The following is a 25,594-nucleotide window of genomic DNA, read 5'->3' as shown; positions in this document are numbered from 1 at the left end:
CAGGCTATGGAATCTTGTCTAAAAGTTTGAGGTTCTAAAAAGAGTTGTAATTATAGGGTCTGAAATTACAACTCGATTGTTCGAGAGATCTTCACATGATCTTTTTTTGATACTTTCAAGTATATTCCCACAATGTATTTGACGAAATTGCCTGTGCTGCATCAGCTAGTTGGGTAATAAAATGTAAAATAGATATGCAAAATAAACAGTTACTAGTAATATATTATATTCTTACACTAATCACGGAAGCTCACAAGGTACAGTAAAGGAAAAAATCAAATACATTTAATAACAATTAATTATTTTATTCATTGGCTGTGATTTGTGGATCTGGCTCATCATTATAATAATCTTAAGTTTTTTTTTCGCAAGATTCATTGTCAACACTATCATTGTCGTTATCATATTCATCAGTTCTATCCTGTGGATCTTGTTCATCATTGTCATCATCGCGAGAATCATCGTCATCGTAAGCATCAGTAGTATTCTGTTGATCTTGTTTATCATTATCAAGAGATTCGTTGCCATCGTAATCATTACTATCATGATCATTATCAAGCAATGTCTTCTTTATCCAAGGTAAAAGGGCGTGTACCTGAAATTGGTTGATATAATAGTATATTAGGTCATAATACTTCTCTGTAATCATAACACAATGTATGAAAATAAAAAAGCAGCAACTTGAAGATTAACCATACATCTTGAAGTTGCTGCATAATATATTTCTTCCAAATTCGTCACGGCCACTATTCGCTTCTAATATTGTTTTTTTATTTAACAAATATCTCTTAAAAAAATATAAATTACTAGCAGATGACTGAGCATCAGTTTTGCCGCTATGAGTAATGTAAGACTGACAAAATGATTCCACCTTTGGTGTATTTTTGAATTTTGGACTGCGAATGGGGTAAAAATTTTTAAATGTTAAGGCATATTACTCGTATCACAAGGCTGTAGGTGTACTATATAAGTAATAATAATTTAGGGTGTGTATATGTCTCATAAAAAGAATTCGCTGTGAAAGTAGCAGCGCTGAAAGAGCAATTTTTTTTCATGATTTGTATAGGAAAGCGCTGACGCTTGGTCATCCATTTTCCCAATACAGAAGTAAAAAAAAGGTACTCTTTCAGCGCTGCCACTTTTACAGCGAACTCTTTATAGGAATCCCATACACACCCTAAAGTAAAACTTACACTTGTATACTGGTCTGGAAATCCTGTAGCACACGGCGTAGGCCCAGCCGATACGATTCCTACCTGTCTTTCACCTTTTAAGTCAACCAAAGGTCCACCAGAATCACCCTGGAAAGACAAAGCATCATTGCAATTGCAAAGCGGAAAGATTACTTAACTACGGACTTACAATTCAACATTTTACAATATAGCGTAGTTACGCTATATTGTAAATTGTCGAATTGTAAGTCCGTAGTTAAGTAATCTTTCCCCTATACAGGGTGCAATTAAACCTTCCTGCCAAATTCCAGGGCTTATATATCATTAGGAGAGTCCATTTAACCAAAAAAAAAATTGGGTGTTATTTTTTTTCAATGACATATTTTATCCCATTTAAAATCGTTGCAGAACGGTCACCCACGGCGCGGGGGAATGAGAGGGGGTGCGCGGGATGAGGCGCGCGCGGGGGCATGTCACGCGCGGCCGACGCATCGTGTCCATTAATTGTAGTGTTTTTTAGGATAACTTTCGGAAACTATTTCTCAACATTTTAGTACTGATTGACTATAAAAGAAAAAATATATCTATTTTTATTTTTAACAAGGATCAATATATCAAAATTTGGTAGGAAGGTTTAATTGCACCCTGTATAAGTAAAAATAATAATAATGCGTAGTTACGTATTATTATTATATTAAACTAGATTTTATCTCACCGAGCAAATGCCTTGTCCTGGCCCGGGTTTGGCACAGATCATGGTGTCTGAGTATTCCGCTACGCCTTTTGGGCAACGGACTACCTTCACTCTCAGCTCCAATAGGTCGTTCGATAACGGCCCATCCTCGTACTGGTAACAAGGGTTCGTGATTAGTTATGTCCATATATTATGATAAATTTCTATGAATATTAATATAATTATTTTTATAAATACTATAAAATATTCAACTACACAAAAATTCATGTAGATTTGAGATTACAACATCATGGTTGTTCTAGCTTACAGTAAACTCAAAAATGCAAGACGTTAGTGATAGGGATAAATATTAGGAACATTATTATTTTTTATCAACTATAGTAATTGATAAAAAATAAAAAAAACTTAATACGTACAATCTCGCCCCATCCCGAGACCCTCAACTCCTCTCCCACCTTCGGGGGCTCATCGTTCAGCTCTACAGGTTGCACTCTATCACTGAACTGTATATCCTTATCAGTGAACATAATCGCTATATCGTTTGCATTGGAGTCTCCTTCGAGATATTTCTCATGGGACACTATTTTGTCGATCCCGTAGGACTGGCCACCGGAGTCTAGCTGTTCAGTTCCGACGACCGCTCTCAGTTGCGTCGGTTTCAGACTAAAATGATTGTTGTTGTTATTATTGTTTTCGTTTAATAATGTTCTTATAATAAAATTATTATTATGTTGAATAGACGTAAACGAGCGGAAGTGGGCACTTTTTTAACCCCGACGCAAAAAAAGGGGTGTTCTAAAGACGTGTTCAAATTCAGTTAAGTATTTTTCAAAGGTGACATAATAATATTATGTGCAATGTCCTGAATGAAGCCGTTTAAAGTTGAGGAGGGTGAATAACAAAATGTGTGCTAATATATAAATACTTTCGAGTGGGGTCTGAAATCACGACGTGGTCATAGTAAAATAATATCATGTTCAATACCTTTTAGGTGAGTTTTGTCGAGAGTTTTTAGTTATTAGTTTAAATAGTAACAACGTAAGTATGATGGGTGATAAGAATAATAACATGGGATAGGCATAGCCACTGTGTGTCTTAAACCCACTTAATAATAATTATGAGAATATAAAAATAATTATTATTACTCCTTCTTTAAGCAATGCGCAGCGGTGAGTATGGCCCTTACTGTGATGATGGATCCGCCGCACACAAACTTCTCACCCGACTTGAAAGTGACGTGCAGCGACGCCATATACGGCGCTGCAGTATTGGGCACCTCTGCGGCGTCTTGCATGCGCTTGGTACGTAAATCCTTGGACACTGGAATAAGGCGATATACCCATTACCCACACTCACAGACATTTAATAATAACTTTACTTTATTTTAATAAAGTGTGACAATAACTCTTCATTAATGAAAGTTTTGTAATCGTTACAAAAAAAGTTATGATATTTGTGTGTCTGTATCTTACATTTTTAACCACTAAACTAATCAATAATAATATCTTTTGGTTCCTAGATAATTTTGAGTTTGGGAAAGGGCAGTTAGTTCTTATCGCGGAAAAGTGTAGTACACGGTACCCTCTACATAAATATGGCATCATGAGAGATTCTAGTGCATTAGTATATTCTCATCTGATGAAGCTAGCTTTATGTCTTTATGGTTTACATTTTACTCACCCAACATAGGTGTGAACACCAACAAAAGCACCACCAACTGCAACATTTTGACTGACGGACTTGGATATAGGAAATTACTTTATATATTCCATATTTACACGCATAACCCTGATTTTATTACGTATAATGTCCCATTAGAAACATCATGTCACCGTTATGAAAAGTTGCAATTACTTTATCATTCAGAGTCATAGGAATTGACCATGTGTAGTTTATTACTAGACAATAGACGTAAGATCGCTCATATAAAATACGCATTGTCTGAACAGGGCCTATTACGTCCTGAATTGGGGAGACCAATAGTGACGTATGTAAAGCATAAAGTTAATATACCTAGTTCCGCTAGGTATATTAACTTTATGATGTAAAGCGGACGTCGAAATTTGCGGTGTAGACCGAGAGCGTGACACAAAAAATCGCCTGAGGCACAAGTTTTTGGCAACAATTAAACAATTAAAGAAGCTTCTTTTTATCCTTCTTAATTTAAGAGGCCTTTGCTAATCTTAATTTAAGATGTTTGTTGCAACTAAATTTATGTTTGTCAAGTTATTTGATCCTAGTTTAGTTTTATAACCGTTTAGCTTTTCAGTTTTTCGGCTTTTCTAACCGAACGTTAACCATCATATATTGTAAAGAAAATTATCTCTCCCTAAGAGAAATCTTTCTCCATATGAAACTTCGCGTACGTTATCGGCAGGTCTGAACAGAACCCTAAGAGTTTAGTAACTAGTAAGTATTCACTAACTACATTTATAAGTTTACAAGTAGATATCAGTGATATAATTATATTGCTATTATTATTCTGATTATATTAGTGACGTAAAGGCGACTCACGAGAAATGATAACGAGTGTGTTTTTTTTTAAATAAATAAACCATTACTGGTTTTTCCGCACACCACTATCCGTCTTCGATGGCTCTTCACGTTCGCTGCGTAAGCTAATTTGCACCATCTGCCAAATTATTGGCATTACGAGACCGAAAAGAATTCGTATTTTTCTTTCGTTCGAGTTGCTTCCTTATTTTATTAACAAAGTAAAGTTATATGTGCATTTATAAGATTTACTTAATGTAAAACCAACGGCGGCGGCTTATAACCTTTTATTATTCGTAGCATAAAACCTTAATATTTTTCTGATAACCGATTGATTTCATGTTTTATGAAACGATAAACAATGTATCTTGTAGTATGTGGTCCCGCCCGAGATAGCAGTAAAAATGATTGAGATAAACTCAAAAGAAATTTAGGAGAACTTTAGGGCCTCGTAATTGCACAATTGAACCAAAATATACGAATTCATTTGGATCTCACATACATAATTTACATTTTGGTTAAATATCGATAAAAATGTTTTTCTGTTATTATTTTTTGTATAATATTGTCTAGTCTTATATAACTAGTGTTAAATGTAATAGTTGTTTCATTGAACAAGCTTTCTATAAAGTGCTTACTCGAATCTTAAAATATGTGAAAACATGTTTATGGTTTCCTTGTAATATTCCTAGATATGTACAGCACCTTCATTATGTAACTGTTTGTTTTCCAAATAAAATAAAATAGTTTATTTTATTTTTATACAAGCGTCGCACGGGTATAAAATATATAGCAACTGAAAAAATGATTAAAATCGATAGTCTATGATCCTTCACGTGGTGTACTTCTTATCTGTGCCAAATAACATAAAAATTGCTCCAATAGTATGCGAGATAACCCCTTTCAAATAATTTCCCCCGTTTTTTCCACATTCTCCTATTAGTCCTAGCGTGATAAAATATAGCATATCCTCAATAAATGGGCTATCTAACACTGTAAGAATTTTTCAAATCAGACCAGTTACTAGTTCCTGTGATTAGCGCGTTCAAGTTAGCCCTTTCAAATAATTTTCCCCGTTTTTTCCACATTTTCCTCTATTTCTTCGCTTCTATTAGTCTTAGCGTGATAAAATATAGCCTATTTCCTTCCTCTATAAATGGGCTATCTAACATTGAAAGAATCACAAAATCCGTTGCGTAGTTTTAACGATTAATGGGAACAAATGGACATGAGGGAAAAAAGCGACTTTGTTTTATAATACGTATAGATATAGATTGTGTGACACATAATGAAGACACGACAAGACAAGAACACGATAACTAACATGCAACAAATGCACAGTTTTTTTTAAGTTTATTGGAGTCAACAAACAGTAATCAAAGTACATATTATTTCCAAAAAGATTTACATACAGATTAATCTTTATAACTATGGTACCAACTAGGTTAACTACATATTACTAGATATAATAAAGAACAATACATTCAGAAGAGAGCAAATGTACAAATTATAGCATGAATACTAGGTAGAAAGTAAAAAATATCTAGTTTTAGTACCTAGTAGTAGACTAGGTACTAAAACTAGATATTTTTTACAAAATATTACTTAGTTTGGTAGAAAAGAATAATAAAACAATACTTATAGCAACAATCAACAGTAGGTTTAGTTTTTAAATCATTTTTCCGGCCCTATCGCCTCCATTTATGCAAAAAACGGCAAATTTTATACTGTTATTAGTTATCGTGTTCATCCACTTAACACTTTCTTTTCTTCATATTTATTTTCATACCATTAAAATTAAATAGCTACCTACATACATAGATTATATGACAGTATATAATGTTTTTTATTTCAAATATTACATACATCAAATGAAACCAGACATGTTCAATTGATGAATTGCAATTTTAATCACACCAGAACGTTATGTTTCTTTTGTACAGCCTATACTCTTTTATTTATTTTTTAGCACGGGCATTGACCTACCATACTAATTATCTTGGGAACCAATCTAAAATCTTGATTGATTCATCTCCGGACTGCCCTACGACGACGCCGCCCTGCGTAGCTCGGCGTAGAGGCGCTACGAAATACACTAAACGTTATCCGAATTTTGACTATTTTGTTCTTTTTGTTAGGGTTCATCAGCTTACAAGGGTAAAAACGAACCTATTTAATAATAAGTAAGTATAGTATATTATACAATATTCATAAAATATAGACGGAGTTTCTCAAGTTTTAAAAAGTTTTTAATATTTGAATAATGGTTTTCGTCATGCGTTCCGCCGATAGTATAATATCAACTGTAAACAATTTTTACTAGGCATTTAGATTTTATTAGTCCAAAATGTATAATTTTATTAGTCTAAAATAATATTTTTTATTAGTCTAAAATGTTTTTTGAATGTGTAACTACTATTACTGCTTAGCTTATGTTTCATTAATTTATATTTTATAGTTTTAAATAAACATAATAATTATATTATTTTATGCGACTACGAACATGTTATAATGAAATATTATACATAGTACATAATATATTATGTCAATTAGACCTAGATCATATTTATAAGAGATTGTATCTTTGATAAGCGAGTGATCTGTGTCTATTAGTTCGCCTTATTCTCGTCTTGTTGTTCAGAAACACTAGATGCTCTTCATCATCAGCGAGCAGGGTCTTCTCGATCCAAGGCATGTAGGAGTGCACCTGAAATATTGAAGTTTGTTGATGTAAAACGTGACATACTTAATAAAGTTAATCGTGAATAAGTCGACCCCAAAACTCCAATATCTTAACCACGACGGAATATTCTGGAGTTAATCCCTTAGGTCTGGAGGCCTACAACGAAACGGTTTTGGGACACAAACGATCGAATCAGAATGCCGCGTCCTACTGTACTCGTATTAACATCATTTCACGTTTGTAGAGTCACATTCCAATTCATTTGATTGAGTTAAAAACGGTTTCGTTGTAGGGCCCCAAATTACACCAGCCCCCGTAGACAAGTGGCAAAACGCTTAACGCTACAAAATGTATGGATTTGACATTAGTATTCGCTAGCGAAACGATGACTTATGTCAAATCGCATACATTTTGTAGCGCTAGCGTTAGCGTTAGCGTTAGCGCTTTGCCACTTGTCTACAGGCCCTGGAGAGATACATATCGAGGGAGGGAGCTGTCTCGTCTCTCTACTTGGTAGGTGTAATCAGGCCCTTAGTCTACTTACGCTTGTATAAACATCAGGTTTTCCCTTCGCGCACGGAACTCCCCAAGACACCACTCCAACCTGCCTTCCTTCTCTCACCAAAGGCCCACCAGAGTCACCCTAGGATTAAAATTATAAACAACTTATAAAGGGTACCTTAGCTTGGGTAAAACTCTATCAATAGTAGAGTATAATAAATCTACTATACTCTACTTTTTGAACACTTAATCTAATATACAATAACTACATATGCTATATTATTGTAGGTGCGTCAATAATGAGCAAATGAAACACCAGAGGAGTCTCAAGTGTTTGATAGACGTACGAACTTAAAGTACGCGGGTTTTAAGTTCGCGTACTTACTCGGCTCGCGTCGGTGACATACGAGAATCGCTCACACTGGATTACTGTGGGATTACCATGCCCCCAGGCTCGCGGCTCTTTGCTGACACACAGGCGATTAAGATCGTCGAGCCATAAGTCCGCGTACTTACTCGCACGTCTGTCACCTCCTTCATGTGTAGCATTGCCATCGTTGAATGATAAAAAAGGACATTATAATATGGTGAAGGTAAAACAACATCGTTCTAATTCACATAATTCACAGTTCAAATGCTTACATGGCAGGCTCCTTCACCCTCCTTGGATATGGCACAGATCTGAGTCTCGAAGACGGCGTTGACGCTCTCATGCGCGGCCTTGCAGTCCTCGTACGAGACCGCCTTCAGCTCCAGCTGCATGAGGTCGTTGGGCACCCGACCTGGATACTGTTGTGGGTAAAATAAAAAATGTGAAGTTACAGGGAAATATGAGGCTTTGCGACCAGGTGGCAAGTTATAGTAGTCTCTTACATGCATTATTTCACGTAGATACAAAACTGCTGGTACAATATAATATTATGTAGTGACAATAAAATACATATTTGTATTCTGCTTCTCATAGCTACGCTCCACTCATTGAAAATGGCTGTTTACCGTTGGCCGTTGCTAAGGTTTAGGAACATCATGTAGGGTCAAAATTGTGTTACAAAATTACGTTATTTTTGGCTACATGTTGAAATTTTGTGACGATATTCGCTTATCGTGCAGAAACTCTACATTTTTAGGGCATAAAAAAATATATACAGGGTGTAACAAAAATAAATGATAGTACTTTAGGGTGTATACGTGTTCCTTGTAAAGAAGTCACTGTGAAAGTAGCAGCACTGAAAGACCAAAATTTTTTTTCACATTTGTATGGGAAAACTCGGGACGCTTGGGCCTTTGCCCATACAAAAGTGAAAAAAAAATTGTCGTCTTTCAGAGCTGCTACGTTCACAGTGAACTCTCTACAAGGAACACGTACACACCCTACAGTATTATCACTTATTTTTGTTACACACTGTATAAACAGACGAACATAATATAACCTCCTCCTTTTTGGAAGTCGGTTAAAAACTATCCTATATCCTTTTCCGAGACCGGGTCAAATTTCGTCCAAATCTGTTAAACGGTTTAAGCATGAAGAGGTAACAAGCAGTCACACAGACAAACAGGCATAAGACATAAGGTTCGCGTCCACCGGATCGGAATCAGCGGACGGATTTGTTGCTTTGTATTGATTTCTATAGTACTGCGTGCACTGGAACGTCATTTCTGCGCCTGGCAAATTATAAAAAACGACGCTCCGTCCGCACCGTATGCTCCGATTCCGACCCGGTGGACGCGCAGCTTTATAGACATTAGACAACCTCTATCATCTGTAATAACAGTCTAATAAACCTGTAACTAAACCTACCGAAGTAGTTCCCCATCCAGTAAGCAGCAATTCCTCTCCAGCCTCAACCGGCTCATCGTTCAGCTCAACAGCATCAACCGTTTCACTGAACTGTATCTCCTTGTTAGTGAACACTATTGCTATGTCGTTAACGATCACGTCGCCGTCGTATTCCTCGTGCGACACGATTTTCCTGATGCTGTACGACTTTCCGCCCGCGCGCAGCTGGTTGGTACCGACGACCGCTCTCATGAATTGGGGTCTCATTCTGGAAAATGGAGACATATCCACTAGTAATATGAGAGGTAATTGAGTAGGATAGGACTGTACGTCTGGTCGTCTGTCTGTCTGTCCGCGGTTTTGCTCAGAGACTATAGTCAAAACAACATACCTACAAAACTGTAATTTGGCATGAATGCACATATTATTAATGATGGCGACAAAATGGTACATGAAGTCTTAAAAAAATATATTTTTTATGGTACCTTCCCTACACATCAAGCGGGGATAAATTTTTATTTTCGCGTCCACCCCATCGTGTGGAGTATCCTTAGATAGTTTTTTTTTAAATGTTATGAGTATTCATAGATCATTTTCCGATTTAGGAATGCGTTTGTGAAATATTAAGTTTTAAAGTGGAAAAAATCGTTAGAGTCCAGTGTCTCCCCTTTCTACCAGCTAAGCGGTTGCTTCTGGAAATGTGAAAAAATTAACAGCAGTTGGAAATATGCTGAATTGAAAAGGAAAACTATTATGGCTAAGAAGATTTCATACGTTATTGAGTAATAGTCGATCAACTAAAAAAAATGTATTCGGCGAAGTATAAAGGAACTTTTCGTTCAAATTCCTTTGAATGTAACTGAGATGATGTTGTTAGTAGTGTAAAACACGTTATAAATGTACATTCATTGACCATAAAAAAAAAAAACTAGCGGTACTATGGAACCCTATATTGCGCGCGGCCCGACACGCACTTGGCCGGTTTTTTATATTACTGCCGTCAGGATGTCTTGTTTATTTAAGCGAAAATAGTGATTTAACTGATACTTTTGTACATACTGGCCACCTACAACTTGCATATTATGATCGTTCAGCTAAACTGAAAGGGAAAAATGTGTACACTTTTATCTACCAAGAACTTTTTGTTAGGTCGCAAACTACTAACGACGACCTGTCTTACCATGGTGCGCACGCATTCGTCACGCTCACACCTCGCCTTCTATTTTCGCCAAGCAATTCTATATTTTTTTTACTGCACTCATACACTCATACATCAAAGGCATTTCATTTAATTTATACGTGGGAGAGCAATGCTTCGGCACGAATGGGCGGGCTCGCCCGGAGAAATACCACGTTCACACAGAAAACCGGCGTGAAACAGCGCTGCGCTGTGTTTCGCCGAGTGAGTGAGTTTACCGTAGACCCAATCACCTACCCTATTCCCTTCCCTACCCTCCCCTATTCCCTTCCCTTCCCATCCCTATCCTTCTATATTACCCTATTCCCTCTTAAAAGGCCGGCAACGCACCTACAGTTCTTCTGATGCTGCGAGTGTCCATGGGCGACGGAAGTTGCTTTCCATCAGGTGAACCCGTTTGCTCGTTTGCCCCCTGATTTCATGAAAAAAAAAAAGGCACTAACCCTTCAACACAATGTGCAGCAGTCAGTATAACTTTTGGAGTCACGACAGAGGCGCCGCAGAAGTGTCGCACGCCCCACATTCGTAATGACACCTGGTAAGGCACGGAGCCATTTGGCGCCTTGGTACCACCGACTATGCGTTCCCAGTCCTCGCGCTTATCTTCCGACGAGTAGAACTCTGAAGACACTGGAATAAGTACGTTATATAAGGTATAGTCAAAAGACCTTCACGTTAAACTTCTCAAGAGATACTTTCTCTTCTATCCGTGATATTAAATTCGATATAGTCATGGCAGAAATTGGTATGCTGCCTACCAATTTGACTTAGATATGAGAAATCGACGTAAGCATATTTTAACGCTACAAGTCAATTTAGTCAAGTCGTTCGATTTCGATTGCTAAATTGCAATAGTATTTGAGGGAAAACCTAAGAAATTCTATCAAATATTACAGGAGTATAAACAATTATGGTTCTCCAAACTCTATAATATTATGTTTCATTTTTTTCTTTAATATAAAATGATATATTGGGCAAAAAGATCTGTCAGAAGTGGGATTCGAACCCACGCCCACAGAAGTGGACTGCGACCTGAACGCAGCGCCTTAGACCGCTCGGCCATCCTGACATGTCTCGATATCATGAAAATATCAATCAGCAAGTCTAGCTAATTATCACTCGCTTAATTCTTGATTGTGACGTCCCATTTAGGTCTAGAGAGGTCTATAAATAGCTACGCTTATCATATTTTAGATTATTGCTAAGGTCACAATGAATAAGAAATTAAACGTTAATAAAGTATCGGGAGCGTAAGGCTGCTCCCTCCCTAAAATTAGCAGGTCGATGTCTGTCAGTACGAATATCGACTTAAAAGACATTAAAATAAAATTCATATCAGCGCGCCTTGTACAGTGGTGGTTACGACGCTCGCCGCGTCCTTGATAGGACGAAATAGGAGAAAATTACACTTTTCACATGGACGTGACTGTTCGATTAAAAATTCCTCGTGAGGAGCTGTAAGCCAACGAAGGTAAGGTTACAAAGTTAATAGAATATTTGCAGAAAAATCTGACAACCTATTGAGTTTGGACAAAAATCCTCGTGAGCAATTGAAGACTAAAGACCAGTCTACAATATATGTATATTTTTTTCGGTATTGTGCTTTAAGTTCTACCAGACTTTATACAGGTTGAACTTAGTCGAAATTGTATTAAGCTTATTATTAAGTGTATAAAAATAATACTAGCTATTTGACCGAGCTTTGCTCGGTATTCGATGAAAATGACATTTTCTAAAAATGATTCCTAGCTAGATCGATTTATCGCCCCCGAAACCCCCTATATACTAAATTTCATATATATATATATATACAAGAATTGCTCGTTTAAAGATATAAGATTATAATATCGTGTGTCCTACAAAAGCTGTTTAGCTTTTGTATGACCCACGCTTAAATTATTCATTCAGTAATGGTTATACTCAGCAAATTTTTTATATACATAAGTTTAATTTCATGCTATAAACTCCCTCCATTTCCTCTTAAACTGCTCTTTAAATTAAAGTTTAGTAATTATTCGATGTCTCTTAATGCGGCCGTTAAATTTTGTAGCCTAAGTTATTGTTAATTTACTGTTTTATTTGGGCTTAAACTTTTTAACTTACCCAACAACGGTAGAAAGAAAAACACTTCCAAATGAAACATTTTGAACCGACTGAGTGGGATTATAAAAAAACTATCTTATATACATTCTCTATGTAAATGGTAATAGTTGCGTGAAGTAATGTGGACTAAATATCACAGATAATCACCCGTATGTACCATGAGAACGCACATAAGTTATACATAATAATCATTATTGACGCGTTTTGTATCCTCGGGTAAAGAAATATATAAGGTTCTTACTGAAAGGTTAAATTGCAGGTATGCAAGGTATGCTGCGATAAAAATTTATAGTAATTAGGATCTAGCCTTATAAAAATAGGTTAGGTTAGGTTAGATAATATGACGACCTCTGTGGCTCAATGGGTAGAACGTGTGTGGCAGCTCAAGCCGGGGATCGCGGGTTCGAATCCCGCCGACGGAACAAAAAGTTTTTTAATGTTCCTGGGTCATGGATATATGTATGATATAATAAAAAATCTTAAATAAGTATAAGTATTATGTATATTATAACAGTATTAAATATATTTCTGTTGTCTGGTACCCGTAACACAAGTCCTTCAGGTACTTAGCACCAGATTGACGTGGTGTCCATAGAATAAAAATCGATGCGCAAATGGGTCTACCTACTCTCTGTGTTAATTGCTGAACAGACATTGATGTTTGGCATTAAACATCTGGCATAATATTTAACTTAGCTTAATTTAATCTTGACAGGGTCAGTGAATAGGTATTTTACAAAAGAAAATTTTTCGATTTTCATGATCGAGATTTCTAGATATTTACAAATTCCATCGGTACACAAACGCAAATGTTTACGTTGAATACATCATCATTAGCTCGTGACAAGGTGCCACAATGGTGTCATAATAACCGAGTCCCGTTGTAGGACGATATTCGCGCCGGATGTCGGCAATTCCCGTCTTTGTCACTCCCGTCACGTTTCACGCTCATTTCTATTGGAGAATATAGATGTTGTAGATGTGATGTGGTATTTATTTTACTAGAAGCCCATATTAGGCAGTCATTGATTCTGCTTGGTAAAACGTCTAGGACAGTATGTGAGTGCTTACTAAATTAAGAAGTTTTTGAGTATACGTTGGTCGCTAAAATGAGCATGCAGGAAAAGTTTAAATCTAAAGCTATCGACATTACTAGTCCAAAGTAGCAAACTTTTTTAAAGAAACCGCACCATTTAAAACTTTTTAAATAAGAAGCTATTTTAACGGATTTTAATAAGTAGTGAACTTTTAAAACACTTTATAATTTTTGTAGCTCAACTTCTTTTTTTTTTTTTTTTTTTATTAAATAAGGGGGCAAACGAGCAAACGGGCCACCTGATGGTAAGCAACTGCCGTCGCCCATGGACACTCGCAACATCAGAAGAGCTGCAGGTGCGTTGCCGGCCTTTTAAGAGGGAAAACGCTCTTTTCTTGAAGGTTTGCAGGTCGTATCGGTCCGGAAATACTGCTGGTGACAGTTCATTCCAGAGTTTTACAGTGCGCGGCAGAAAGTTACGCGAAAAACGCACTGTGGAAGACTGCCACTCATCAAGGTGATGAGGATGGTATGTTTCTTTAAATTACAAAGACCTCGTGCCGAAAATATACCTCAAACTTGCCTCAAACCCTATTGGTATACTAATATCTCTTCACAGATTCTTCCATGTTTTTGGCTATTAATATTATTGAGGTGTGTTCCGATAAAACTACCTCCTCAACATTTAGTCGCTCCACAGAACAAGGTCTAGGGCGCCATCACAAATATTTCAATGGCATTTAGCCGCTATTAGGATTCATTCTGAGCACCGCAGGGCACCGCTTTAGCACCATAGCGACACACAAAAGCTATGAATATAGAGATTTGCATACTGCAGGAAACAATAATGTGTGACATACAAGTTATATGAAGCAGGTGGAAGATGAATTGGTAACTTTTTAGTATTTTTACCCGACTGCATGTCTGCATATTTCGAGTGCATGTGTTTGACTTTCACGTTCAAATCGCAAAAAAAATCTAACACTATGCAAATTAGCCTGAGTGGAATCCTTTTCCACAATGTGTTCGCATCGCACTTACATGGTACCTAGTCCATCAAATTTTTTTTAATAAAATAAGAGGGCAAACGAGCAAACGGGTCACCTGATGCAAAGCAACTTCTGTCGCCCATGGACACTCACAGCATCAGAAGTGCTGCAGGTGCGTTGCCGGCCTTTTAAGTGGGAATAGGGTAATAGTGGAGGGTAGGGAAGGGAAGGGAAGATAATAGGGGAGGATAGGGAAGCGAACAGTTAGGGGATTGGGCCTCCGGTAAACTCACTGAGAACGTGGTTTTCTCCGGTCGAGCCAGCCCATTCGTGCCGAAGCATGGCTCTCCCACGTAAAATTATAAGTTTTAGGTTTTTATTATATATTTTTTTAGTTTTCCTTCCCTTTCCCTATATATTAAATTTCATGAAAATCGTTGGAGCCGATTCCAACGATTTTCATGAAATTTAGTATATAGGTGGTTTCGGGGGCGATAAATCAATCTAGCTAGGAATCATTTTTAGAAAATGTTATTTTATTCGTGTTTTATCGAATACCGAGCAAAGCTCAGTCAAACAGCTAGTGTCTATTTAAGTGTAGTGTGGTGTGAATGTTTTTTGAATAAAAAAAAAATTGTTTGCAGTATAACGACTTATTTGGCGTGGTTTTTGGTTCATACCACCGATCACTAACTTCAAACTTAACGCGAATGTACCAAATTCTTATAGCATTTTTATCAGCGATTGTTACGAAGAAATGTAAAACAAACATTAACGTGTTTTCCCAACAAACTGTCACATTTCTCGGCCTCAAGTAAGTGCAAACGCACACATGCTCGTCGTGTTGCTACTTTGTGGTAAGTAGTTCTAATTCCCGAACCACGAAATTCTAATTAGAATATGTCACCTGAGGCTAATGGGAACGGCAAACCTTTTTCTGCATAAGCAATGGAATTTTGTGTTGGAATTTTCTATGGAATATTTTCGTAATTTGGAGATGTAAGTTTTGATTACGTTATTAGCTTTAGATGAGCCCAATTATAGTTGATGCCCTGAGCGTTTGGGAGACTCTGGAATAGAGTATATTTTATCTGGCCATTTACGAAAATGGCCAGATAGAAAAACTCATACTTTTTTGCATTAAGATCATAGAACTCTAGCTTACTAGAGTTAGCATAGAGTTCATAATCTGCTATGCACAAACACATATTTTTTCCTCAGTCTCACCAGTTGTCTGTCAGTTCTTCGACTGCCACGACGACCCCAGCTCCGACCCGGAGGATGGTCCTCTCGACACGGTGCAGTTCACCTGGCTGGGAGCGCTACAGTATATTCATGGTTGGTACATTGTTAGTGCATGGTTGGTACTTTACCGAAGACCGCACGAACCTTTTACGAACGATCGCTATGGCAGTTGAAAGTAGTGATGAAATCAAAAGCGTCGATGAATTTTTCAAATATTGTTGTTTTATTTATTTGAGACCCACCACAAGTTTTAATTACGCCTACTTAGGCTGCGTTTCCTACAGAGCAGAGCAAGTTGTGTTGTATTTGTAAGATCTTTCAGAATCCAATGACAATAACTTACCATTGCAAACCTTTTTATCGATTTTCCTTTGCAGTTTTATAGAAAGTTCTCCCTTTTTCAGTAAAGAATGGAACCCCTCACTACTTCCGAGTCCCTCGGGCTGTGCTGGTGAACCGACAGTTCGCGCTCTCCACCGCAGTAGATGCAGCGTATATACCTGAAGGATATGCCCTGTGAGTACAAAATTACATCTACCGTTTTGTATGTCTATTGCCTCTTCGAGCTTAAGTCTTTGCACTGATTTAGATAGCCTCGGAACTCAAAAAGGAAAATAAATTCCTGCAAATAGTACGGTGACCGTGTGGTTAATGGTTGTCAAGTTTACTATTTCTTTTGCACCAAAGGAGACAGCAAAGTTTTGCAAGTATTAAGTTACCCCCGCATTTGCGCTTTTCTCGCGAATTCTTTAAAAGTGTTCGAAAAAATTAACTCTACTTCTAACACAGTTGGGCAAATAGAGGCAGGTGAAATAACTGTCACTCAATGGGATAAGAAACGTGCGAAAGCGGAGGCTTTCAGCTTTTGCCTGGCAAGTGGAAACTGATGACACAAATATATAAGATCTACTCGTTTTTTATCTCTCAGTGGCAACATAGTATTCGGTGACTACGAGCGGGATGAGGCGGAGTGTCAGGTGAGCACGGAGGACCTGGCGGCGGGCGCTGACTGCGAGCCGGCGGTCATGCTGGTGCCGATAGCTGATGTGCTGCTGCACCCCGAGTTCAAGCACTTCGGAGTCAGAGACAGCATCGCGCTGCTAAAGCTGATCATTAATTTGAGGTCAGGTTAGTTAGTCTTGAAGATAAGAAAGAGTTTCTTTGAGGCATTTATAGGTGGTCAAGCTGTGACAAAAATAAGCCTGCTTACGACTATATACGTTGAGTTCACATAATCCAACAAATCAACGTAAGTTCAGCATCTGTCATGAATCAATTTCTCTGATGTAATTTTTTCACTATAATATAATAGTATAATATGTAATTAATACAAATATAATGCTATTTTTTAGGCTACATGGTCCCTGTTTGCCTTCCATTCAAGGACTTCTTGATTGGTAAAGACGGAAAGCAGACGACAGAGAAAATATTTCACATAGACTTTGGGAGTGGTAAGTTATTTCAAATCTTAATGTTAATGCTTAAAGCATGGGTTGCCAAAGTGTGAGGAAGGAGTCCCCCAAGAGGGGCGCCATGAATCGATCCTCCATCATTATCCGAAACCACAAATATTTAAAAAAATATTAATTATGTAAAGCAGGCAGATGATAAAATATTTGTTAATAATTATCATTTACCTGCATAACCTAACAATAATCATTAAAGGTATTTAATTATGTATCTTTTCTAATAGCTAGGTAGAGTATAGGGCGCCGTGACAAAATATTGCGAGGTGTAAAAGCGCCGCAGGCTGAAAAAGATTGGGAGCCCTTGGTTTAAAATGTTATGGTTCCAATAAATAAAGCAAACCATAATAAATAATGAAGACGCGAGTGGAAGAATCAAACAAGTAACATTTCGTAACAAACGGACAATAACTCATTTTTTCCCTAATTATTTTAATAAAACTTGTGACTTATCTACTTCATAACCAAGCTAATATATCTGGCAACACATATAATCCATACTTTTTCTATTTCAAATATTTTTTCCGGCCCTAAAGCCTCCATTAAAACAAAAAAACGGGAAGTTTTTTTATGTTACTTACCCTATTCATCCACTCACGTCTTGTTGTCATTATTTATATTATGTCTGAGAACATAATTTTATTCCATTCCAGACGTACCAAGAGACTTTATAGAGGAGGAAAAAGAAGTTACTCATATAAGGTTGCTGCCAAGAGAACTGTGTTTTCTGTACGATAGTCCCAATATGGTAAGCTTTCCTTGATTATTGATATTTGCTTTCATTACATGGGAAGTGTGTACAGGTTTGTACTTTGTAGATGAGAAAAAAGAAATGCCTTGAAAGAAATTGTGTGCATGCTTATGGGAAACTGGTCATGACGTCTTCTTTTCTAGTCTTCTTCTTCTACCGTAGGGGAAATCGGTGATACAGTATTCTTAACAGCGAATTCTTGAATTTTTTAAAAAGCGTTTTTATAAAGAGTTTTTAGTTTATTATTGTCTTAAACTGGGTTGCATTGATTAATTATTAATTATTTATTATTATTCTCATAGAACAGAAGCAGCATAGTGAAGAACCGTGTGGCCTGCTCTACTGGCTGCGGGTTCAGATCTGGTTCACCGAGCTTGGTTCATGAGCACACTGGACATTGGTCAGTTGTGTCCATCGCCCAAGGTCAGCTTTAGAATGTGGACTAGAAGTTTCAGTATTTCTTAATTTGTGGTACCTATACACCTCCTTATTGGTGAGTTCATTCAATTAGAACTGGAATACACTAGCATACACGCTGTTAAATTTCATTCATTTATAGAACGCTGCAATAGTAACTAAAAAAATATATGTAGATGTTGGGACATTTCTTATAAAAACGCAGACATTAAAGGCAACTTACAGTGTTTCTATATTCACAGTGAATTATAATATATAATAAGGGCCCCATGTAAGTACACAACATAAACTTATAACGCTCATTTATGTTTGACCTTGTATAACTCGCGTCTTATTCATTCATTAATTTTATGTACTAATCATTTGCCAGCAGACTTAGTATGGTCACCATAGAAACGGTTTCTTTAATAGAAAAAGTGACAGATCGACAAAGAAAATTCGCCATTTTGTCACTAAAATCTGTCAGTATGTCTATTCTTTCCCGTTTGTAATGTTGTGATGCTAAGCATATTCTTTCATTCGTCTTTCCAATGTCTTTCATTTATACCATCTCTTACTAGGTGGTAGTGGTTGCGGCGACCCGCTGCGCCCGCGCCGGCCGCCCGCCCCTGCGCGTCATACGCTGCTGCATCCTTACGTGCCATGGATCACTGCCGCGATCACTGGAAAACCCGTCGGAGCCTTCGTCAAAGACGATCCCTTTGGTAGAGCTTTGATTTCTTATGGTAGCAGAACCACTACTCTATTGAGAATAAGGGCAAGCTACTTAAGTCTTTCATAGAGTTATGATTGAGTTCTTATGCTAGAAAGTCCACAATTACATAGTGGTATTCTTATAATAGTAACTAAACCAAACGCTGGTAAGTGGTTAATAGTAGAAGACGAACGAGTGCTAAAATATTGCATTGCACTATCAAAGTTTTCTTAGTGGAACAGAACAGACCACTTCGCTTGGTTAGAAGAGCTATATCTTTCTTTTGTGGTCACTTTTCATAATATTTCTATGTAATCATCTGTAAGGCCAGATAAAAGTTAAGTTTAATGCGAAAATTGATTTGATCCAATTTAATCAAAACCTCATTCTCCAGGTTACATAACCCCCCGCGTCTCCCCCCACGACCTGGTGAACCACGGCTGGGTGGGTCACTGGTGGATGGGGGGGCCGCGTTGCTACGAGCGGGGGGATGCCGCGATGATCTTCTTCAAGTTCTACCACGAGGTCTTCCAGGTGCTGCCATCTTCGAAGACCTACCTGAACTATTATTTGGAGGTATATTTATAATAAGTAATAACTCCCACACTGGTTTCAGTAACTGTGGCCGCGTCAGTTTCATTGAAACTAGGCCAGTTGCGCAGAAGAAATTTTGTAGTGTCCTAGTGTGTGTGCACTGCGCACACACTTGGACACTACAAAATTTCTTACACTGCACTGCGCAGTACAAAATAGACTCTATATTCCTTTACTTTCATAACCCAGTAGGACGGAAGACCGATACGACTGGCGAGAGATCAGGCGCTGACTGCTGACAGTCATAATTGACTTTTTACTTGCCATCTTACTACTCATGGATCATCTTACTAGTCAGACAATCAGGTGATATGCGCAATACAGGCGTATTGCCCTAACCAAACTTGGAAATAATATGTTTCCAAATGCTCCCAAAACCCATGACCTCTGAGTCAATAACCACGCTTTAAACCACTGGACAGACAGAGGCGTTTTTATTGTGTATTACACTATAACTAGTGTAAAGTTCATTTGTTTTAATTTTGGAAACTTTTGCCTGTTAAGAAAGTTTTAGTTTGTGATAGATTGCTGGACCAAGTGGCTATATAGCTGACAGTTTTGCTACAGTCTAGGCAAAGTTAATCATAATTTAAATGCCCAGTAATCTATCGCGTTCCAATTTCCGAACACAATAAAAGCGACGGCGCAGAGCTTTGAGAAAAGGTGAGAAAATAACGTAGACGGGCTCAAGTGAACTCTAATAAGATTATAAGGTTTACTATGATAGAAGATAGAGTCATGCCACAGTCTAGTTACAATCATAGATGAAATATTAAGTTATGTAAGATACATTCTATGATTCCTTACATTATGGAAGAGATGTCACAAATCGTGATGCTATGAAAGATAATATCAGAAAATAACCTAAACTGGCGCAAGTGGGTCTAATAAGAATACTTTTCATATTCTATCGTGACAGATAAAGGGTGCTAACGACATGGCGATCATCTGCGTGAAGGTGGGCATGCCGTTCCGCCTCGGCAAGCCCAAGGTGTGGCAGCTTGATACTCCGGAAGTCAGGGTGAGTGTTACAGAATCTTCTTATAGGTTCGGGTCCTCGTACCTACTCCAATTGTTGGTTCCCCAGATCTCCATTTAGCCTGTAAACTTCCTGGACACCAATTCTCGTCCCTCGGGTCCCAATTTAACCTCTAACTTTCTGAACACCAATTCACATTCCCCAGATCTCCATTTAGCCTGTAAACTTTCTGGACACCATACTCTTTCCCCAGATCTCCTTTTAGCCTGTAAACTTCCTGAACACCAATCCTCGTCCCTCGGATTTCCACTTACCCTGAGTATCGATCAGAGATTTGTAGAAACGCGCCTTAAGGAATTTAACAGCAATGCTTGGATTTGCTATACAGTGTCAACTTTAGCTGTTTACAAACTCTTTGCCACTCTATTTAATCGTGATCAAAAACAATAATAGTCTATTTTATAATAATCAGGCAATTTTACATTATTATTACAAACAAGGGGCATACATTTTTCTGATAAATCTTTAGAATAAAAACTTCAATACCTTATATTATATTACCACCACAAGTTACAAAATAATGCGGATTAGGTCCTATAAAGCATTTTGCACATATTTTCATGACACACAATATTTCCAGGTGTTGGTGCCGCTGATCACGTTCCAGCACCTGTACAAGTTCGAGGTCCAGGCGTTCGGGTACAACACCACCGAGGTGGATAGCTCTGAGAGTGAGAGTGAAAGTGACACGAGTGAGAGCCAGGAGGAGGACGCTAGGAGGGGTAGGGGAGAATAGAGCTGATTGGGAAAATGGTAGTTTTATTTGCACCTTCCAACAGCATCTTTAATAGGTATAGGTACTCGAAAGGTGTAACACTTTAGAGGCTAGTAATTAGGGTTACCCTACGCGCACTAGCGGCCATGCCGCGGCGGCCATCGAAAGTATGGTGGGCCATCGAGGTAGATATACCTTAGTATGAAACCGCCATAGACTATAACCGCCACGCGGCCCGCGGCCAAACACGCGCACACGCGGTACACCGGCCGGTATGAGACACACACTGCTCCTTGTAATATTGTGTATGCTTGTAGGTATGCTTATAATAATTGTTTTATTTCAATAACGGGACAAAAAAAAAAACAAAAATAAAACATCCGTTGTTTTTTAATTTTTTTTATTAATTTATTTATTTATTTAACTCAGGCATCCTGGCCCATATTATAAATACCTTATAGACTAACATACATACAATTATACTAAAAACTAACATTAACACTAAACACGTATTGTCTGCGACGTGGGGCGCGACGTGTTCGGAAGTCGTCCTCGGAACCTCCTGTAGACGACTCCAATCGGCCAGAACTTCTCTTTCTCGAAGGTCGGTAGATGATGTGCGGTAGTAGTTATACTCTAAATTCTATTTGCGAAACATTCTAAGGTATGCATTTATCAGTTGTAACATAGCACATAATCTCACCCGATAGATGATGACCACCTGATAGGCTCGTCCCTGTCTATTCGGTTTAACAGAGCGAGAAAGTGATACGTGTTCCCATCGTGACATTTAATTGAAATGCCATGTGCTAGGCATCCTAGGATTTACACGACGAAAGTGATAAATACTGAAATAGCATTCTAGAATAACATAGCATTTATAACCTGCGTCCGTATCTTTCCACCTGTCAAAACAACATTGCATCTTCATTTGTCTGGAAGGGATTGTGAGCCCTGTGACCCAGGTATTACTAGTGATTTTGCAATACCAGATGTTAATGCATCTGTTTTAGCACAAGAGCTTGTTAGCAGAACTAAAGCCACGCCCAGCTGTTTTAATCGATTCATTCATTTTAATGGGATGTGCCCGTATCGATAATGTCCAGTATCGAGATTAAAATCGATTAACCATGTGTATTGCGTCGATTAAAATGTCAATTGATGTGCAATAGATAAAATGATACAGAGGTTGTGGCTATAAAATTAAGCCGATTTATATTATTAATCGAACTATGTTTAATGTTTTAAAGAACTGTACTAAGGGTTGAAACAACCTACTTCTAATAATTCCTCCAAATGAAAATTGTAGACTACAGGACAGAATAGAGTGCAATTGTACAAGACTGCAGTTGTAATCTGCAGTTGCGTTACCTCATCTAAAAAATTCATATTTTGTTCGTCGCCGCATGCGATACTTCAAGTTTCAACGGATTGATGCAGAACCAACGAGATGTTTAAGATGATTTAAGTCGCTACACCATCAGTGCTCCTGTGACAACCAGACCATCGTGCCATCGGCATCGGGCATAGAACATCGCAGGTCGCAGTGTCGACGCAACTGTTAAGAACCATGCAACGCGTTATTTCGTGAGGATTTTTAAGCTCTTTTATAAGTATTATATTCATAAGTATTATATTCATTTGTTACTATTTGCTAATGCAAATGTATGTAATCGCACTAACATCTTCTAGTAAGTGAAGTCAATTCTTCATTCTTTGTATCCCTCCTTTCTGATACCCTCATCCATACTAATATTAAAAATGCGATAGTGTGTGTGTTTGTCTGTTACCTCTTCACCTCCAATCCGCTGAACCGATTTTGTTGAAATTTGGTAAAATAATAATAACTCCCACACCGGTTTCGGTGACGGTGGCCGGTTTCATTGAAACCAGGCCAGTTACACAGGAGTAATTTTATAGTGCTCAAGTGTGTGCGCAATACACAAGAGCACTCTCTATTCCTTTTACTCTCATAACCCAGTAGGACGGAAGACCGACACAACTGGCGAGAGGTCAGGCGCAGGACCGACTTTTTACATGCCCATCCGACGCATGGATCATATTACTTGTCAGACAATCAGGTGATCAGCCTGCATTGTCCTAACCAAACTTGGAAATAACATGTTTCCAACGCGGGAATCGAACCCACGGCCTCCGAGTCAAGAGCCATGCTCTGAAGTCTGAATAAGTGGACCACGGAGGCGTTAAATTTGGTATGGAGATACTTTGAGTCCCGATCGGGACTATGTCTATAATAATCAAATAGTAACGGAGTTGCGGGCATGAACTAGTCCTTTATAATATAATCTAGAATCCAGTTTCTCGATATAAGGCCAGCCCTACAGCACATGTTGAGAGTCGTGATATCTTCATACGCCTCAATGGACTTTATCTGTACTCATATTAATCTTTACTCTGAATGTTAAGTGAGGGCTGGTAATGTTCCATATTTAGATATTTATTATTTTCCTTTGGATTGGTAGCAGTCAAATTGTGAACGGCGATAAAAAATATATCTAGTTAATCTTAACTTCCTAAAGGTTTTTAAGGAAAAATAATATAAGATAGGTATTAAAGTGAATCTTTGAGCAATTCTTGTATATATAACGAGCTTTTGCCCGCGGCTTTGCTCGCGTTAAGAAGAATTATTATGTACAAACTTTCATCACCTATTTAAACCCCATGGGGTTGGAATTTATTAAAATCCTTTCTTAGCGGATGCCTACGTCATAACATCTACCTGCATGCCAAATTTTAGCCCGATCCGTCCAGTAGTTTGGGCTGTGTTGATAGATCACCATGTCAGTCAGTCACCTTTGAGTTTTATATATATACGAGCTTTTGCCCGCGGCTTCGCTCGCGTTATAAATTATCAACCCGAACCATAGCTTTAATAAACAATAGAACTGAAAAGAATATTGGCACAAAAGAATATAGACAAATAGACAGAAAGGTAAAAAGAAGTATAAGAAAAGACATAAGAGAGCTCAACACACATCTCGTGAAAGTAGCATTAGAAAAGAACTCATCATCAAGAATTTTGAAACAAGGTATCACAAAAGGCAAGTCTTGGATTAGCAGTCTGAAGGATGAAGACGGTAAAAAATATAATAGCAGAGAAAAAATAATTAACATTGCCACAAAATTTTACAAATCCCTTTACAACGATAACACCTTACCAGAAAATAAAAATCTAACATATGTCTGTGCAGAATCAATTCCAAAGATCACAGAACAAGAAGTCAGTAAAGCATTGCGTGATATGCCATACAATCGAAGCCCTGGAGAAGATGGCATAACCACGGAAACACTTAAAATCGGTTCACCAGTTTTACTACCATTTATAACAAATTTTTTCAACACGATTCTCATGTCCGGTAAGGTTCCAAACAAAATGTGCCATTCTAATATAGTATTATTACACAAAAAAGGAGACAAAAGTAACATTAGCAATTATCGACCAGTCAACCTAATCTCCCATTTATACAAAGTATTCATCAAAATCATATTAACCGCATCGACCACAAATTTGATAGACATCAGCCAGCAGAGCAAGCCGGATTCCGACATAACTTTTCTACAACTGACCACCTACATACTCTTAACCAACTACTAGAAAAATATACAGAATTTAATAAACCCCTTTATTTAGCTTTCGTAGATTTTACTAAAGCTTTCGATAGTATAAAGCATTCGGCCATATTTAAATCTTTACATAACCACGAAATAGATCCTACATACATCGAACTTCTTCAAGTAATTTATAGCAATAGTACAGCTGATATTAAACTCAACACCACCGGCCCTAAGTTCCAAATTTTGAAAGGAGTTAAAAAAGGCGACCCAATTTCCCCAAAACTATTTTGCTGTGTCCTTGAGGAAGTTCTCCGAAAGCTGGACGACCAATGGAAAGAGAGGGGCATTGAGGTCAATAACAAAAAGCTAACCAATCTTCGCTTTGCCGATGACATTGTCCTTTTTGCTCCTACAGCCACAGACCTTCAAACCATGCTACAAGATCTAAGCA

General features: G+C 37.8%; 3 protein-coding genes and 1 non-coding gene across 4 annotated transcripts; 1 reads left to right on the top strand and 3 right to left on the bottom strand.

Annotated features, from left to right (window-relative positions):
* Nucleotides 1–352: 352 nt before the first annotated feature.
* LOC121728053 (chymotrypsin-2-like) lies at nucleotides 353–3,592 on the bottom strand. Its single transcript, XM_042116150.1, has 6 exons — nucleotides 3,547–3,592; nucleotides 3,012–3,186; nucleotides 2,283–2,529; nucleotides 1,888–2,019; nucleotides 1,194–1,301; nucleotides 353–595 (listed from the first exon to the last, which is right to left on the bottom strand). The coding sequence occupies exons 1-6, from the start codon at nucleotides 3,590–3,592 to the stop codon at nucleotides 353–355; spliced, it is 951 nt and encodes a 316-aa protein (XP_041972084.1).
* Nucleotides 3,593–6,925: 3,333 nt separating this feature from the next.
* Nucleotides 6,926–11,581, bottom strand: LOC121728052 (chymotrypsin-2-like). The gene is made up of 5 exons (XM_042116149.1): nucleotides 11,551–11,581; nucleotides 10,962–11,148; nucleotides 9,342–9,588; nucleotides 8,186–8,332; nucleotides 6,926–7,066 (listed from the first exon to the last, which is right to left on the bottom strand). The coding sequence occupies exons 1-5, from the start codon at nucleotides 11,579–11,581 to the stop codon at nucleotides 6,926–6,928; spliced, it is 753 nt and encodes a 250-aa protein (XP_041972083.1).
* On the bottom strand, nucleotides 11,504–11,587 carry Trnal-cag. The gene has a single exon. It is a non-coding gene; the product is annotated as a tRNA-Leu (tRNA).
* A 3,874-nt stretch (nucleotides 11,588–15,461) lies between these two features.
* LOC121728051 (CLIP domain-containing serine protease B9-like) lies at nucleotides 15,462–21,588 on the top strand. Its single transcript, XM_042116148.1, has 11 exons — nucleotides 15,462–15,503; nucleotides 15,868–15,984; nucleotides 16,296–16,407; nucleotides 16,820–17,019; nucleotides 17,244–17,342; nucleotides 18,011–18,105; nucleotides 18,411–18,531; nucleotides 19,086–19,229; nucleotides 19,614–19,795; nucleotides 20,733–20,834; nucleotides 21,433–21,588. Exons 1-11 carry the CDS (start codon nucleotides 15,479–15,481, stop codon nucleotides 21,586–21,588), a joined length of 1,353 nt encoding a protein of 450 aa, XP_041972082.1. The 5' UTR covers nucleotides 15,462–15,478.
* The last annotated feature ends 4,006 nt before the right edge of the window (nucleotides 21,589–25,594 follow it).

Source organism: Aricia agestis, chromosome 6, assembly GCF_905147365.1.
Source record: "Aricia agestis chromosome 6, ilAriAges1.1, whole genome shotgun sequence".
NCBI classification, from domain to species: domain Eukaryota; kingdom Metazoa; phylum Arthropoda; class Insecta; order Lepidoptera; family Lycaenidae; genus Aricia; species Aricia agestis.
This window is presented reverse-complemented; position numbering and strand designations above follow the sequence as displayed.

Excerpts from the sequence above, each read along its gene's own strand:
- LOC121728053 (XM_042116150.1), bottom strand. The coding sequence starts at position 3,592 with ATGTTGCAGTTGGTGGTGCTTTTGTTGGTGTTCACACCTATGTTGG. Across the intron at positions 3,187-3,546 it reads GGTGTTCACACCTATGTTGG|TGTCCAAGGATTTACGTACC; the intron begins GTGAGTAAAATG and ends GCCTTATTCCAG. Across the intron at positions 2,530-3,011 it reads GCGCATTGCTTAAAGAAGGA|TCTGAAACCGACGCAACTGA; the intron begins GTAATAATAATT and ends CAATCATTTTAG.
- LOC121728052 (XM_042116149.1), bottom strand. The coding sequence starts at position 11,581 with ATGGCCGAGCGGTCTAAGGCGCTGCGTTCAG. Across the intron at positions 11,149-11,550 it reads GTCTAAGGCGCTGCGTTCAG|TGTCTTCAGAGTTCTACTCG; the intron begins GTCGCAGTCCAC and ends TACTTATTCCAG. Across the intron at positions 8,333-9,341 it reads CTGGATGGGGAACTACTTCG|TATCCAGGTCGGGTGCCCAA; the intron begins GTAGGTTTAGTT and ends TACCCACAACAG.
- LOC121728051 (XM_042116148.1), top strand. The coding sequence starts at position 15,479 with ATGCTCGTCGTGTTGCTACTTTGTG. Across the intron at positions 17,020-17,243 it reads GATCATTAATTTGAGGTCAG|GCTACATGGTCCCTGTTTGC; the intron begins GTTAGTTAGTCT and ends GCTATTTTTTAG. Across the intron at positions 17,343-18,010 it reads TCACATAGACTTTGGGAGTG|ACGTACCAAGAGACTTTATA; the intron begins GTAAGTTATTTC and ends ATTCCATTCCAG.